We start from the raw sequence: 15520 nt of genomic DNA, 5'->3' as shown, positions 1-15520 counted from the left end.
CAGACAAGTCAAGTCACTTAATTAAACAGGCTCCAGACTTCCTGAATGCAAATGTACATTCTTTACATTTAGCATGACGCTAATCATTGAAAGAAAAAGTATATGTGCTACTGCTACCAAAAAATATCTGATATCTCGAAGTTAGAAACAAGTGTAATTTTTGGAAGAAATTCTAAGTTGCAAGAATGTAAATAATCCTCTGCTTTGCTATTTCCCCCCCTAAAAGTATAAACCAGAAAGTAAATTTCAAGCAAAGATCTAAGAATATATGAAATTTGTCTAAGAAATAGAACAAGACCTTGAGTGTGATGAAAGAAATGTATGAATTTAGTTATAATTTTGCAATTGAGTTTAAAATTTTCCTTCCTATGAAAAGCCATGTAAAATTATTTACTCTCTGCTATAACTTACTTAGGGAAGGCAAAGAAAAGAAATCATTCCTTGTGACTCTCAAGCCCACACGATACAGATCTGATGAGAGTTTAGTTCATGTACTTCTTTTGGTAGACCAGCCTGGAGACAAACTAGACCTGGTTGAAATATTAGCTACAATCTGGGTGTGGGAATACAGTTTAATGTAATTTTTCTTTAAACCAGCTCTGCACACTAGAATTTTGAGGTATAACTACATTTTCAGAACTAATTTTAAGACTTTAAATGCCACATTCTCTAAGAATGAAAATCTACTCTTAAAAATAGTCTTTTGTTGACACATGATTCTACTTTTCTAAATTTTTGCTGCCATCTTGTGGAAACCATATTACACTTTCCAAAGCTGTATATAAACACTTTTACACCTTCAGTACTTTAGCCTTATTTGCAGCCAGTCAGATAACATTCATTCAATTTTTAATGATTTTCTTACTTTGCATAAAGTGTTGCTCTTTTCTTCCAGTAGTATTACTTTCTTTCACAGAACAAAAATTAAAACAAAATTAAATTACAACTGGGCCAGCTGAATCCAGCTGAAGCACAAACCAGCTTCTTAATCAGATATAATCCTGTACTGGCCAACAATTATTTCCCTTGAACCAACTAGAATTCTCTAAGATGTCAGGACTACATCATTCTCCTACACCAATATTCCTGCCAGTCTTTTGCAGGAAAAGTATTTATACCCTTTTCAAAACTTTTTAAATAAAAAGACCTAAATTACTGCCTTATTTACTAAAGATGCAGACCTATACTACAGGTGTGTTAGTCATTTTGGGCAAGAAATGCATGTCAGATCTTTCTGAAGCAAATTAAATACATATTATAACCTCTAAAAAGATGCTAAGATTGCTTAAAGTCTCAGACTGTGAAGGTTACAGCACACAATAAGATACAAATACTTACTTCAAATTCTTTAACAAAGTAACGTATTTCTCCCTGAATTACTGGTCTGTGATCCAGTAGTCTTGAATAGATTTCCCCAACATCTAGAAGATTAATGAAAGTCAGATTTTTAGTTTTTCTCTCACACTCCATACTAGGCTACACACCACAAGGTAGCACACCATACTTCAATACAAGAGGCACGACTGCTCACCAAATAGCTACAAAATCAAGAGAGCACCAGAATAACATTTATTGGCTATCCTATCTATTCAGCAAACCACCAACTGAGATAAAATGCAATGAATCAATATTCCAGGGCCACAGACACCTTTCTGTGAGGGAGAATGTTCTCCTCTGTCTCTCAGCATCCCCTGTTTCAACACTCCTCCTCCTCAGTACAGCTTCCATATCTGACTGTTAACGGCAGTAAAAATTTGATGCAGGGCACAACTAAAGGCTGCAGCTCAACAGATTCACAGCTTAAGTGGGTGTCTTCCGCAGCGAGAGACAATAGAAAATTTCACTCCAAAGGAAAACTGTTAGCGTTTTCTTGTATTCCAGGGCCACAGACTTGAAACTTCCCCTTGAAGAAGAGTATTTACAACGTATACATGTATGAGAAATAGGCTTGCCTGTCATACGGAAGAAAAGCCCGTGAAATTTAAAAGCACTCTGATAGCATAGCATTTAATGACTATTTCAAGCAATATAGTGTGTCGTTCCAACAAGCCCTTTAAACTGATACAGAACTGGCACTGCCATCTAAAGGAACAGTCTTACTTTTTCTCCTGTCTCCAGCTGTTTATTCCTACCCGTAGCTCTCCCTCTCTACTGTATCCAGGTGTATTTGTTCAACACCCTGAATCCCCCCGCCATTTAAAAAAAAAAAAAAAGTGTAAACCGATTATTTCAAATTTGGGGAATGACATGATTGCAGTAAATAATGCATAGGCTACACCACTTCCAAGCTCAAACGCTGCTGTGTAGAGATCAACTAGGCCAAAAGGCGGGTGCTTGGGCGAACAAGACAGCAGTGAGAGCTTCCCAGGAAACTGAACGCCAGCGGCCAGGACTCCGCGGCAGATCCAGCTTCCCAAAACAAAGCCAGGCAGGTACCCGCCTTTCAAACTCCAAGAGATGAAAGCCAGTTAAAGCCTCCCAGGTGCCTAACTTCCAACCTCGGCACATTCCACGGAAGGGCAGAGGGCTGGGAAGCGGCGGCTAACGCACCCCTCTCCGCAGCGACGCTGCACCCCGCTCAAGGGACGCGCTTCCCCCCAGGCCCCGAACGGCCACCACAGGGCCCCGGGACCCAGCCGGGCCGGGCCGGTCCCGCTCCTTACCCTTTATGATGGGCTGAATCGGCGACCCGGCCGCCAGCGCCTCCCGCTTCCTGTCGCTGGGCAGCGGGGCCGCCCCGCTGCAGCTGGGGGACGCGGGGCCACCCCCGCTCATGGCGCTCGGCGCCCCGCTCCGGCGGCGGCGGCGGCGGGGCCCCCGGGCAGCCCGGCCCTTCCCCGCCCGCCCGACTTCCGCCTCGCCCCGCTGCCTCGCCGTGAGGTCATCGCCGCGCGCCGGCCGCCTCGACGGCGGCGGCCGTTGCTGCGGTAACGGGCGGCGGGCCGGCCTGACATGGCCGCCTGCCGCCCCCAGGCCCCGGCGGGCACCCGCTGATCCCCCCTCGGCTGCGCTTCCGAGATGGAAGGAGAAACACGGAAGGAAGCTGCCGCCGCCTCGGGGGACCTGTGCAGCCCAGCCCGGCAGCGGCTGCCCCGTCCTGGCACAGGCCTCAGGGACGCCCTCAGCGCAGCAGCCAGCGCATGGCTTTCTCTGGGCCCAGCGCCCTGCATTTGTGGAAAAAACGCCAAAACAACCAAACAAAATCAACCAAACACACACCACCACCCCCCCCCCCCCCCGGGCTTGTTTGTTGAGTTGGGTTTTGTTTCAGGAGGAGACAAGCATTCAAATAAATCAATTCGCTTCTGGGTGTAGTGAATATATATTTATAGCAAACAGTTGGACTTGTGATCTACAAACATTAAGGGCAGTAGTCTATTTCATATCTATAAAAAAAAAGCAAAAAAGACTTAAAATCCCTATACACTACTTTTAAAACTATTTGAGCGCATCAAGATATTTTCAACATACTTCTCCCCCTTATAAATTACAGTATATTAACTTCTGGGATTTATTTTTTTTTTCATGCTACGCATACTCAGTAACTTTTAGAACAGCTTGATCCGTGTTTAGGTCACTGCATCTATAGTTTGGGGTTTTTTTACATATCCTTTTCGCTTGCAAAATGTACCGCACCGCTCGGTGTCTTTGTACAATCAATGAAAGAAGAACTGGACCACAAATTGGTCTGCTCCAACGTACAATGTCCTGACCTGGGATACCTAAAAGGAGCCAGTTTAGCTGGAACAATTACTATTTTATTAGTAGAAAACAGGAGTAGTACATATTTATTTGTTAGAAATTAGTTCTGCCCACATGCTACTCCGCATATCTGCATAGCTTTTGTAAGTAGGAGCAGTTGCGGGGCGGGGGGGGGGGGAAGAGAGACTTTTTTCTTTTTTTACTGTGTGAAGCTATTACAACAGACACAAAAAATGATCCTATCATTAAATTCTGTGTCTCATCATCAAAGGTCAGAAACTGCTCACTGAAATCGCTATTTTTTCTTTGACAATACAAATAATCTTCTAAACATAGTCTTGAAAATGAGTGAATTGGTTTTGTTGGAACAATCTCCCCCAAAATCAGCCAATCAGGTTAAAATCTGTTTAAATAATAAAATTAATCTCACATTGGGAAGTGTTCAATACTTCAACTAAAGTTATTATTAAATTCAGCATAAATATATATCTAAAATAGTTTTTCACTCCTTCACTGTTATGTAGTCTGTAAATATTATGTTAAATAGGCAATAGTTAGCAGAGATAAGAATCGTTATTAAAAAATACCGTTCCATTTCACAGATTTTTTTCCCCCCAAAATAACCATCTCCTGCAACCTATAGATTAGTATTTATATTTTTCCACATGGATCCACAGCACATAAGCACTTAACAATCACCAGTAAATTACAGTAGTGCTTATATATTAATAATATCTGGAGGATATTCCAACTGGCTTGATGATCACTAATAATTAGGGGTAGAATTGTTCAAATGTTAATTTTATCCCCTTCCAGTCTAGCTGCCATCCTTTCCTAGTCTCTCCCTCAGACAAGTTATTTCCCCCTCTAAGCCCTATGCTCCAGCTATCTTTTTATTTGCTAAGGAGGAAATCCTGTAGTTAAGGGGTTTATAACTACTGCATTTCTAGGTAAGAGTTTTTACATCATGAATAATGTCAGGTTTGGAATTACAGGACTGCAACAAGGGCAAATCCTGTGACAGATAAATGCATCGGTTTCTAGGACTACTGTCCTGAAACCATTTCTCCTGTTCATTTGAATACTGTTTTTTGGTTGCCTTTTTTTTTTTTTTTTTTTAAAGAATATGCTTTATTTGCTGCATTTATGCAGGGTTTTTTTTTTTTTCCCCTTGCTTACTCTTGCTGCCCTGTCAAGCTTATTCTCAAAACATATTTTAAAAAATTAAGGAGGACTTAAAGAGGTGATGGCTATAAAAAGACAATACTTGTGGAGCCCCTAACCTGTCAGTTTGTAGGAAGTAGTCATCAAGTCAGAAAAATATGGAAATAGCCATGGCTTGGAGCATGAAAATCAACATATGTAGTCATCATGTATTTTTTTGGAAGATAGGCTAAACAACCTCTGTCACTTTTGCCGTGCAATGGAACCCGCTTTCTCTTTCAGGGATCACCCTGCCGCTTCCCATTAGTGTTAGCAGCACTCCGAATTGCAAAATCTTCAGATGAACGTGCCGAGTCCTGTCATTTCCCCCACAGGCTGTCTAGCGATGATAATCCACTAAAGGATTGCTTCATCCAAGTGGCGGTGTACGAGTCAAATGCCGGCAACAGGCAGGGAAACCCAAACCTGTTGAGGCAGACGTCTGCCGAGACGGGAGGAATCGGAGTGACGGCCCTTAAGAGGGCGAGGCGGGGGACATACTTTGCGCCAGCAGAATAAGTCCATGGGCTGCACCCGTGATGGGAGACCGAGACCGCAATCGTGATGGCTGGAAGTTTGCAGGCCGCGATGCCGATGCTGGCCAAAGCAGGCCCGGGGCTGCGCTGTTTGGAGGAGTGCCTTGTCAGATTAGCCGTGCGGCTACTGTATTTGATGCTCAACCTGGACGGACAGGCCTGCCAGGCAGAAACTGCTCAGGCAGATGATGCTAGGGAGGACAAAAATTATCCACCGCCAAGATGAAGAAGACAGATGACACCCAGCAGGAACAGCAAGCCAAATCTGCAGAATCCACAATGCAGCTGGCTAGCCCGAGGCTACCTGCCTCTTTGAAGTGGAATAGACATCACCGACGAGCTGTCAAATTCGATCACCAGCCTGGAAACGCTGAAAGAGATTTAGTTCTTCCAACAGAGAAGGGAAAGTTTAATAGATGAAAATCTTCCTAAAGGGGCCAAGGTAGCGTGGGAGGGGAAAGGGGAATCCTTCAGATGCAGCAACAATGAAAAATTACTCACCTCCCGCCTGCCTGCAGAGTGAGAGATGGGATGTGCGGCGTTCTGCAGCAGGCGCAGCAGCTGTAGTCACTACCAGCACAGAAAATAAAGGCCACGCCTGCAGGAACGTGCACAGAGCAGCAACAAGTAACCCTTGCTACAAAATCCATTCCCCCCGCCAAATCTGTGATATCTTTATATGTCGCCCCGGAGCTGGGCTCTGAAGTACTATAAATCTAATATTCGAGACATGTGCAGCAGTGGGATACAAGACCCAGCCTGAATCCGAAAGCTCGGCGCAGCAGAGGTGCATGATGGCATCTCCCCTCACATGTCTTTTACAGTAAAATTCAAGCACAAGAAATGTGTGAAATACAATTCAGTTTCAATAAATCCAGAAAAAAACCCCTAAGATTACCAAGTGAGTAAGCATGTGCTCAGGTGTATGGTGAATACGAAACCTGGCATTTGACAGGGACAGCAGCAGCACGATCCAATTATAGATGCAAAGAAAAAATACTGCTCTTATGGGGAAAATATTAAATGTATTAATCCATTAAGCAGCTGCATCGTTGCAATTACACTTTGAAGTTAAAGACTGTCAAACACACCAAAGATTAAAAGACGTGATAAAATTGAAAACCAAAAGAAAATCAAATAGGCCTACAGATCCCACTTCCTAGTAAAAAATTAAAAGAAAGGTAAAAAAAGTTACGTACGAGGCTCTGTATACATGTACAATTATAAAATCAATTTATGGCCATACCGAGGCAAATTTACTTGGAGAAAAAAAATCACAGTAACATCTCTATTCCCAACTTCAGCATTCATGTAGCAGACAAACCATAGATTACCCGCAGAGATGCAAACAGAAGATGCTAGCAGATCAGAACAAGTATGAACCAGACCTCTGAATAGAAGCGCTTACATTGGATTTCTTGACAATGATTTTATAGGTGTATCTATTCCTTTATTTTCATATCTCTCAGCTAATCTCTTTTTAAATACTTTTGTCCTCATTTCTTCCAAATCCACAGCACTGAGGAGCAAAGTTTTGCTCACCTATTGCTTTTAAATCAAGAGAAGAATAAAAAGATGCCCAAGTTCTACAGCTCTCTTCATCTGTAATGTTACTCGGGTGTTATTTTATTTCATGGACAAAACCACGTTAACACTTCTAAGTCACATTTTCATGTAAAACATTTAATATAGACGAGTGTCTTATTTGAATTGCAAAGTACTCATGTCCATCTTACACCTTAGTTAGCATCTCACCTCCCTGCTAATAACCCAGGATCCACACCCACGCTGAAGAGTCCAGATTACTCTTCCACTAGCTATAATTGAAATAAATGTGTGTGTGTGAGAGAGAGAGCGAGCAAGCACGAAGTTGAAGAATTATTTTATCAAGATACTCCAATGAGCTATAACACCTGTTGAGAAGTTTAAGATGTACCTTACAAAAAAAACAAGTTCCCTGTTTCTAGGCCTATGTTCTTCCAAAGATTCAGATAGTAGCAAGAAATTCCTGGGAGAAGGGCTACATCAGTGTAAAAATATTTTGAAGAGGGTGGGGTAGGCTGTAAAGAAGGATTACAAGATAAAAAAAGATTAAAAGGATGTGAAAACATCACTTCTTACAGGCAAACAGCTAAGATGCTAGTTGGGAGACTTCACTGTCCAAATGTTACGCACGCCACCCAAAGAATCTCTGGCAATTCAACAGGTGCAAACCTCTTGAAAGCAAGTACTTACTGTGGGTGGGCAGTGAAGAAACCTAACAAAACTTGCTCAACTGGACTGTTTCAATTGTTAACCAGAAGTGGTATCTCCTAACTTGGCTTCTGTGTGGAAAACTGGGATGCCAACCTGGTAGGTAAATCACTGATGACACAAATGGAACTTGACAAAAAACATGTTACACGTTTAAGCTATCATAAAACAATTCTTTACAGTTTTGCTGCTGAAAAGCCTACACTTCTGTTCCATCTGAATGGTCAGATTTTCTTAGTACCCAGGTCTAAACTGGAACTAGGTTTTTTTTGTTCAGTGTAACACAGATCTTCTCAAATTTCTCATTTCTACTCACTCTTCTCTAATCCCATATTAAATCTGCATTTTTATATAAATCACTGTTGCCCAATTGTAAGTCTCAGTGCAAGAACTGCCCCGCAGACTTCTGAAGTCACACTGAACTCTCACTTGAAAATGAAGTTACACTTACAAAGATGACTAAAAATCATCAGCACATTTCTAACATATCCGATGCAATACTTGAAACACCTGTTTCAACCTGGCTTGTCTACAGAGGTCATCTTGGCATCGAGGGGAAAAAGGCAAGTCAGAGCAGTAAGATTTCACTGAACACTTACAATTATCATATTTATTTCACTGTTGAATTCTTCAGTTGCTGAAAGGCTGTCATGCAGCACTCTCTCACCATATGGCAACAACCTCAAGTCCTAGAGGCACACACTTAAAAGACCATAACATGTCAGGCCGCTTGAATAAATTAGATAGAACAATTATGCAAAATAATAATACTGCAATGATGAGATACATTAAAAAATGAGAGTGTCACTGTTCATGAAATGCTGTGAAAATAAATTCCACACATCACTGTGGTCGTCACCATCATCAAACTGCGAAGCAACAAGAGTAAAACAACATCACAGTATTTACTGTGCCCTTCAGCAACTGAAATTTTAAGAAAGGAGAAGGGGGTTGCAAGGGAGGGAAGTCACTTTTAGTAATGTTCAGCTAATGTATAATAAAATATTACAAAACCAGAAAGACAAGCAGTAGTAGCTTTAAGAACAGCAGAACATTTACCCATGCACACTCTTTTTACAGACCATTGATGTTGATTTGAGAGCTCATGTATGTTACACCTCATCTGTAAATAATATGAGGCATCAATGTAAAAAATGTACCTCATACAATCTCAGACAGACCAAGCCACATTTTTGTGATTTTTCCGAAGTGTGGTGGGTTTTTTTGTTTTGTTTTGTTCTGGTTTTACAGATTTAGTTGTCCTTGACAGTGTAAATGCATTAGACAGAAAGGGGGAGAGGGGAGGAAATCAGACTATCTGGTTTTCCCAGTCATCTCTCTAAAGACAAAGTCTCAATTCATCCTTCTTTGCTTTAAACCCTCTACCCCCTTAGGTTTCTCCGTGAAGGGGAGAGAAAACTGAAATGCTCAAGTTAGCATATGATAATGACCAAATGTCTTTTAGATAGTACAGAGTTAAATTTTACTAATCCATTTATAAACATTTCATCTGTTAGCTGAATTTTTTTTTTGTTAACATTTCAGCAGCAAGTAACACTTCTGTTCTACACCAGCAAAAATAAAACTGGCACAAGAGGCTAGGGGATACTGCAGCAGTAGCATGTAGCCATCTTAAGAAATCTCAACACTTGGAAACAGAGGCTGTTTGGGATTAAAAAAAACCCCCACGACTCTTTGTAGAATCATCCCTACAAAACTTGTCTGAATTGTTTTCAGCAGTATTTTTAGCTCTGGTTCCATTTCAGTGTTCTTAGAAGTAGCAGCTTATGTTACAGCTATGGATGAAGGCTTGCACATAGACTTTACAAAACTCACATCATTCTCATTTGCAATAGCATATGTAAAACCAAACAATCTGTAAGATGAACGTGAAACTTGCCCAAACCCTGACCAAATGCAATGATGATTCCCACTTATGCTTCCCTTCAGAAATAGAAAATGGTTCATTATAGTAGAGTTTAGTATAAGTGTAGGTATTTTTCTAAGTCTCATCATCACTTGGTCTCAGCCCTAAGTGGATGAAAAAAAGCAAACTCAGTTATACTACTAGGTAACAAATGTTTGAATAAATTAGGAATTCAGAGTGCAAGTATTGACGATAAAAACCTGAAGCCCTCAGGTAGTCAAATATGAAAAGTCTGGAGTACGAAGTTTCTGATGTACATTTCCACTAAAGCCCACTCCACAATTCTTTAACAGATCTCAAGATTTCAGTGATATCTTCATAATTAAGTACAAAAGGCCTGCTTCTAAATAGCAAGGAACAAGAGTAATTAACAGGCAAAATGGTAGAAGCTGAGAATTAAGCCCCCGGGAAACAATGAGAACTTTTTCAAACCAAACAAGAATATTTTCATTTTTAACAGTGTAACAGTCCTAAAAGTAACACTGTGTGCCTGTAAACCCTCTAAAGAAATTATGTATATACAGAAAACACTTATTAGAGAGCCTGGAATTGTCCAAGTTAAGCTTACTCATTCAATTTTCTTCTGTCCTTTTATGTGTTAGGACATATTTTAATTACCTCATTATCTGTGTACTTTTTTCTTAAGGCCTTTAACATTCAAAGCACTCAAACATCTATCCAAGATACCTTTGCATCGACCTTACTGGGTGGGAGGCTCCTTAAGTAGCACACAAGACAAAAGAACGTACAACTGAGAAGTTGTTTGCTGAACACTGTTGTAGAAACCAACACAGAAGTTCATCAATTAAAATATCAAATTGTTTTTTGTGTCTTCCAGTGTTTTAAAAGAAATGTTACCTGAATTGTGCAGGAGGTAATTACCCAATTCAGATGTATCCTTAGGGCACTACATTAGCACCTTCAGATTTGTTAAAAATAAAAATGGAATGACCAGATTCTACAGTGAAATGACCTATCCAAATGCCTGATTCAACAAAAGTGTTTTTGGTTTTAAAAACAAACTTTAAAACATTGAGAGTGAACTTGACCGACTAGCTCATCATTATCTTAAGCTGAGGGTTTGTTTGGGGTTTTTTTGTTGGTGTTTTTTTTAGGATCTTGAAACTCACATTTGCACTTGTGTGGAAATACCGTATGAAGTGAGACATGCAAAACCTTGAAAAACGCTAGCTTTGTTACTCAGTTTGAAAGAAAATTATTCTAGAATCAAAAGTGCATATAACACAAACTGAAGTAGCAAGTGAACTAACCTTTTAAAATCTTCATTTTCTTAACTGAAGATAAAAAGTTTCACAGCCAAATTAAGACTACAGTTTTAAAATAATTTATTCAGTCACATAAATACTTTGTACCATTTGCATGTTCCCTTTTTCACATCCTTGGCACACAATATAGCTCTTAACTTTTACAAAACTAGTGTAGACATCCATGGAAAATAAAATGAAAAGAAAGCGGGACTTATGTAAAAATTCAATAAATAGCAAAAGGAGTAAATAATTGAAGGAAAATAAGTAATTCTTTCCTACAAAGACCATGTAATTACGCTCGAATGTTTAATTGAAAGAACTTCTCATTTTTAAAAAATAGTGAATTAAAACTCAATTTCCATCTTTCTACCATTGTTGCATTTAAGCAGATACATGATACAATTCTTTAACTAGTTCCAATTCTTAAGCGAACAATAGCAATTCAATGCAACTGTATTATTTGAGGCATCAACAGTTTTGGTTCACATACAGAAGGTTACAAACCAGTATTTGCAAGTTAGTGGTTTTGGACAGTATAACTTCTAAACTCCCCGACCCCCTTCTGACATGACATTAAGATTTTCCTTAATGAGCATTAGTGTATAATCTGTTCTTGATAAAGATGACATTAGACAGATGTTGTCGGACACCTGGGTAATGTTGAATGTGGTTGAACCAACGAGACACATTAAGGTATTTCTCCTTTTCTTGCACTGTGAGATCCACCTGCATGGGGAAGAAATACAAGGCACCAATAATACAAGGCACTGCGTCATTAGTGGTAAGGTGAAATAAAAGTGGATAGTTTTACAGCTGATTTCAACTCACATAAAAAGTTGTTACAGTCCAGGAGTATTCTATCTTAATTTCACATATTAAAATTCACAGCCCAAAGTATGTACTTACTTTTAATTTACTCAAATGATCAGACCTGGAGGGTGGAATATACATTTGTATGACAGAGAGGGGGAAAGGGCATTAGCTTGCTTGAATTTAATGCATCTATCTATTTATGGGGTTAGCATACAGTATTGGGAGGAGCAGGGAAGAGTTCCACAACATGCACAAGTCTTTCACATTAATCTAGCAGGCAGTCTTGCCTCACAGGCAAAGTGACTACTTTGTATTTCAAGGTGTATTATAAGTATAGGAATAAGGTTTTTTTTTTCCCAGGCAATTTCAGACTGGATAGAAAAATTGAAAATTGTTTTCCATTTTGAGCAATAATCATACAATAGTTACTAAGAAACAGTATAGCTTAACACTTAGCTGTTCAGATGTGCTAGCTCACACCATGAAGATAGCAATGGCATGATTCAAATCACCACATTAAAACAAACTGGAAACCTGTCCATATTTCATAAACATACTTGAAGTACTATCACTTACTCCTACAGTTTGAGGTCCTGTTGTTCACCAGAGTTCTCAAGTCAACAGCACAGTCACTTGCTTATTTTAACCCAGATCTAAACAGCTGCAAGATCAGTGAGAAAGAAGCCTCCAACTATCATATAGCCATTGCAACAGCTCCTTGCCACAGAAACCGTGGCTAAGATTAAGGAAGAGCTTCAAGCCTACCTCTACTTTTATCAGAGGACCAGCTCAGAGAAAGTCATCTGCAATTACAAATCTTAACTATACCTTTCAAAATCTTCTAAGTTCAAGTCAGCAACATTCTCAAAGCTTCGCTACAAAGTCTCTTTTTACTTCTGAGTCTTTCAAGCCAGCTGTAGAACTATTCCTAACCTGTATCACCTGTATTACTGTTCCTTGATAAGCAATTCTAGGTGTCCTCATTCCTCTGTAATGAAGTTCTCCTATCAGTTTAGACAATAATCCATCTCCTCACATTAACCTACTACAGCTGAATTACAAATGGGGTAGTCCTCAAAACAGACTACAAAACTGTATCAGGAACAAAATGTGATCTTCATATCAACTACCCTGTCTTATCTCCCCAATGCTTAAACCAATCAGTGCAGGATTAACTTCACTTCATTTTCAGTTAGCGGTTAGCCATCAAGCTTAACTTAGTCATCTTCACGACACCTGCAGGTAATAAAAAAGGGCACACCCACAGAGGATAGTTTTAACAGACAAATCACTAGCTACACACACCTAATGTTCTTCATGTTTAGACTTCTAAAGCTAATCAAGGTTAATCCCCTCCTCAAAAGCTAAACAGATGGCATAGTCCTTACACCTTGTTCTACAGACACCAGATTTCATGGATAATGCAGGTTCATTGCAAATTTGATCTTGGGCACAGGACAGCTGGAAGCAAATATGTTTCAAAAAAACTTTAAATCACAGGAAGAGCTATACAGAGTCATTTACCCAGCTGTACGAGTGAAAAGCTGGTGTTCAAAACTAAGTCTTGTGTTAAAATTTTGCCTCATGACACACCAGCCCTTTTGATTTCAAGGATTGCCTATAACTGCTATAACTGCTTCTCCTTAATGTTCTCTCACATAGCCCAGCACTTAGCTTAGAATTGGGAAGCTTTAAACAGGTGGAGGTAAAAAGAAAATAAGGATATATACTAGAAGATGAACCACTGGAAAAATACCGAGGAAGAAGAATTTCAAGGAGTTGCAGGAAGGAATTCTAAACCAATGCCACATAGCATTAAAGCTCTATTAACAGTTAAGTTAAGAGCATAGTAATTGTGGCAACAACCAAAAAGCAGCGACCTTGCAGCTGCTCCTAAACCCAAGTAGCTCTTCCTCCTATGGGACTCACCTGCAAGAATACAAGCATAGCACTGCACATGTATTTCCAAAACTTCTGCAATTCTGAACTGTTATAAACCCCAGTTCAGGCAGTATGAGAAAATCTGCTTTTCTTGCTGCTGGCAAGGGAATGTAAACACTATTCCTACCACTGTACAGTCTGATAGAAATGCACAGACAAATCAATTAAAACACAGCCACCAATTATTTTTGCTGAGCTAGAAACATAAGAGAGTTAATCACCATTAGCTAAGTGGAAGAGAGTAATACTGGTAAGGGGAAAAACTCCAGAGTTTTTTTACAAACAAACAGCGGAAGCTATTAAAATGTAACTCCGAAGGCTTCACAAATTGCCTGAGCTTCTGCAAGCACAGTATATTCAGGACAAAAAAACCCCATGCGGTACCATGTAGGGGAAGATGCTTTTGATCACCTGCAGTTCGTTATAATTAATGGGAGTTGGAAGTTGGTGCTTGGTATGAAGCTCTAGAACCATTTACAAAGCAACACAGAGCAGAAAAAGAGCAACATGTGTACCCTAAGGCCATCTAGAATTACTGAAAGTGAAGAAAAGTATTTGAGGAGATACTAAAAATACTGTCACTTTAAGTTCCGTGAGTGTTGTACACTTAAAAGTTATAATTACACTACCCTTTTTCAAAATCTTTAACGGGTAAGCACTTTGTTATGAAAATACTGAACTAAACTTCAGATTTTGCAGCAGCTACAGTATTTCCTTCCCATAATTTTATACTGATAATTCTCAATCTTCACATTTCTCTGATGTAAATCAAAAATAAAGTCTGGAAAACTAGTCCTCCTCCATTCTGTTAGCGTAGTGAAAAAACATCTGAAGGGCAAAACAGACAGCTACTCTAATAACAAACCCCCTTTTTGTACTCTAGGCACAACAAGCAAGATATTTCTACTTATTTACATAATGTACTCTATCAGTGAAATATATTAAAAAGCACTTTGTGGCATGCTCTACTTTTTACTCAGAACATAACTCTTAGGTTAATTGTTTAGAGATCACTTCCATGGCATTTTTTACAACATTTTGTTAGATGGGTATTTTCTGTTCTTCCTCATTAAATTAGATAATTCCCCCAAGTTAAGAACGGCTGCTGTTCTGCTATTAAAATAATTATTTGCTATTAAAGCAATTATTTTAATAGCAAAGAAGCAGACACTCAATTTGACAGCCTTTTTTTTTGTGTCACAGAAAAAAAAAAAAAAAAAAGAGAAGTCTTATTCCTCCACCACAAAGCTCACAAAGGGGTCATCATACAATGCAACTAGAAGAGTTTCTAGAAGGGCTATAAATACACAAGCTTTAATTATATTTGCTTTCAGCAGCATTGGGGATGCAGACAAAAATTCCCATTCCCACACCCTGCATGTGCACGGAAAGTCTAAAAATACCTGCCTACATCTGAAGTTCTTCAGCATCAAGGATAAGATACCATCTCACTTTTTATATTTAGCCTTTAGCTAAAGGGAAAGAGCAAAAACACACACAGTTGAACGGTGTATTTCACAAAATACATTACTTTCACATAGTTTTGACTAATTTTCTGCTGTTAAAGGAACATGCTTAAAATTAAATCTTTAAAGTAAAACTGTTTTTGTAATTCAGTTTAAGTACCATTTCTAGCATCACTCTTTAGAAGGAAAGCCTGTTATCCCAGAGAAGCAGCATATCAGTGAATATTAACAAAAATTCATGGCAATCTGTTTATTACAGGAAATGTTCATTATGGAAAAAATTAACTGGAAAATAAACTACTAGTGCAGTCTCATTATAGCTCAGTATTAGTAGTTCTGACCTGAGGAGAACAACTCACTTTGTTTTGTACTTGATTTGACCCCAAAATTCTGACTGAGGCTTCTTTCATT

At 39.4% G+C, this 15520-nt stretch overlaps 2 protein-coding genes across 3 annotated transcripts in view; both read right to left on the bottom strand.

Moving 5' to 3' along the window:
* Positions 1-2775, bottom strand: part of BLOC1S5 (biogenesis of lysosomal organelles complex 1 subunit 5) — a 21169-nt gene extending 18394 nt beyond the window's left edge. Inside the window, exons 1-2 of the mRNA XM_075704861.1 lie at positions 2664-2775; positions 1339-1421 (exon numbers count right to left, since the gene is read on the bottom strand). Coding sequence (XP_075560976.1) covers positions 1339-1421; positions 2664-2775 — 195 coding nt within the window. The remainder of the gene's footprint in view (positions 1-1338; positions 1422-2663) is intronic.
* EEF1E1 (eukaryotic translation elongation factor 1 epsilon 1) overlaps positions 1377-15520 on the bottom strand; it is a 27145-nt gene continuing 13001 nt past the window's right edge. Inside the window, exon 4 of one of the 2 annotated variants that reach the window (XM_075704863.1) lies at positions 1377-1421. In XM_075704863.1, the coding sequence (XP_075560978.1) occupies positions 1377-1421 (45 nt within the window). Of the gene's footprint in view, positions 1422-10950; positions 11616-15520 lie in introns of those variants that run through there. The other variant, XM_075704862.1, reaches the window with a different exon arrangement.

The sequence above is a fragment of the Pelecanus crispus genome, chromosome 2 (assembly GCF_030463565.1).
Source record: "Pelecanus crispus isolate bPelCri1 chromosome 2, bPelCri1.pri, whole genome shotgun sequence".
Taxonomy (NCBI): domain Eukaryota; kingdom Metazoa; phylum Chordata; class Aves; order Pelecaniformes; family Pelecanidae; genus Pelecanus; species Pelecanus crispus.
This window is presented reverse-complemented; position numbering and strand designations above follow the sequence as displayed.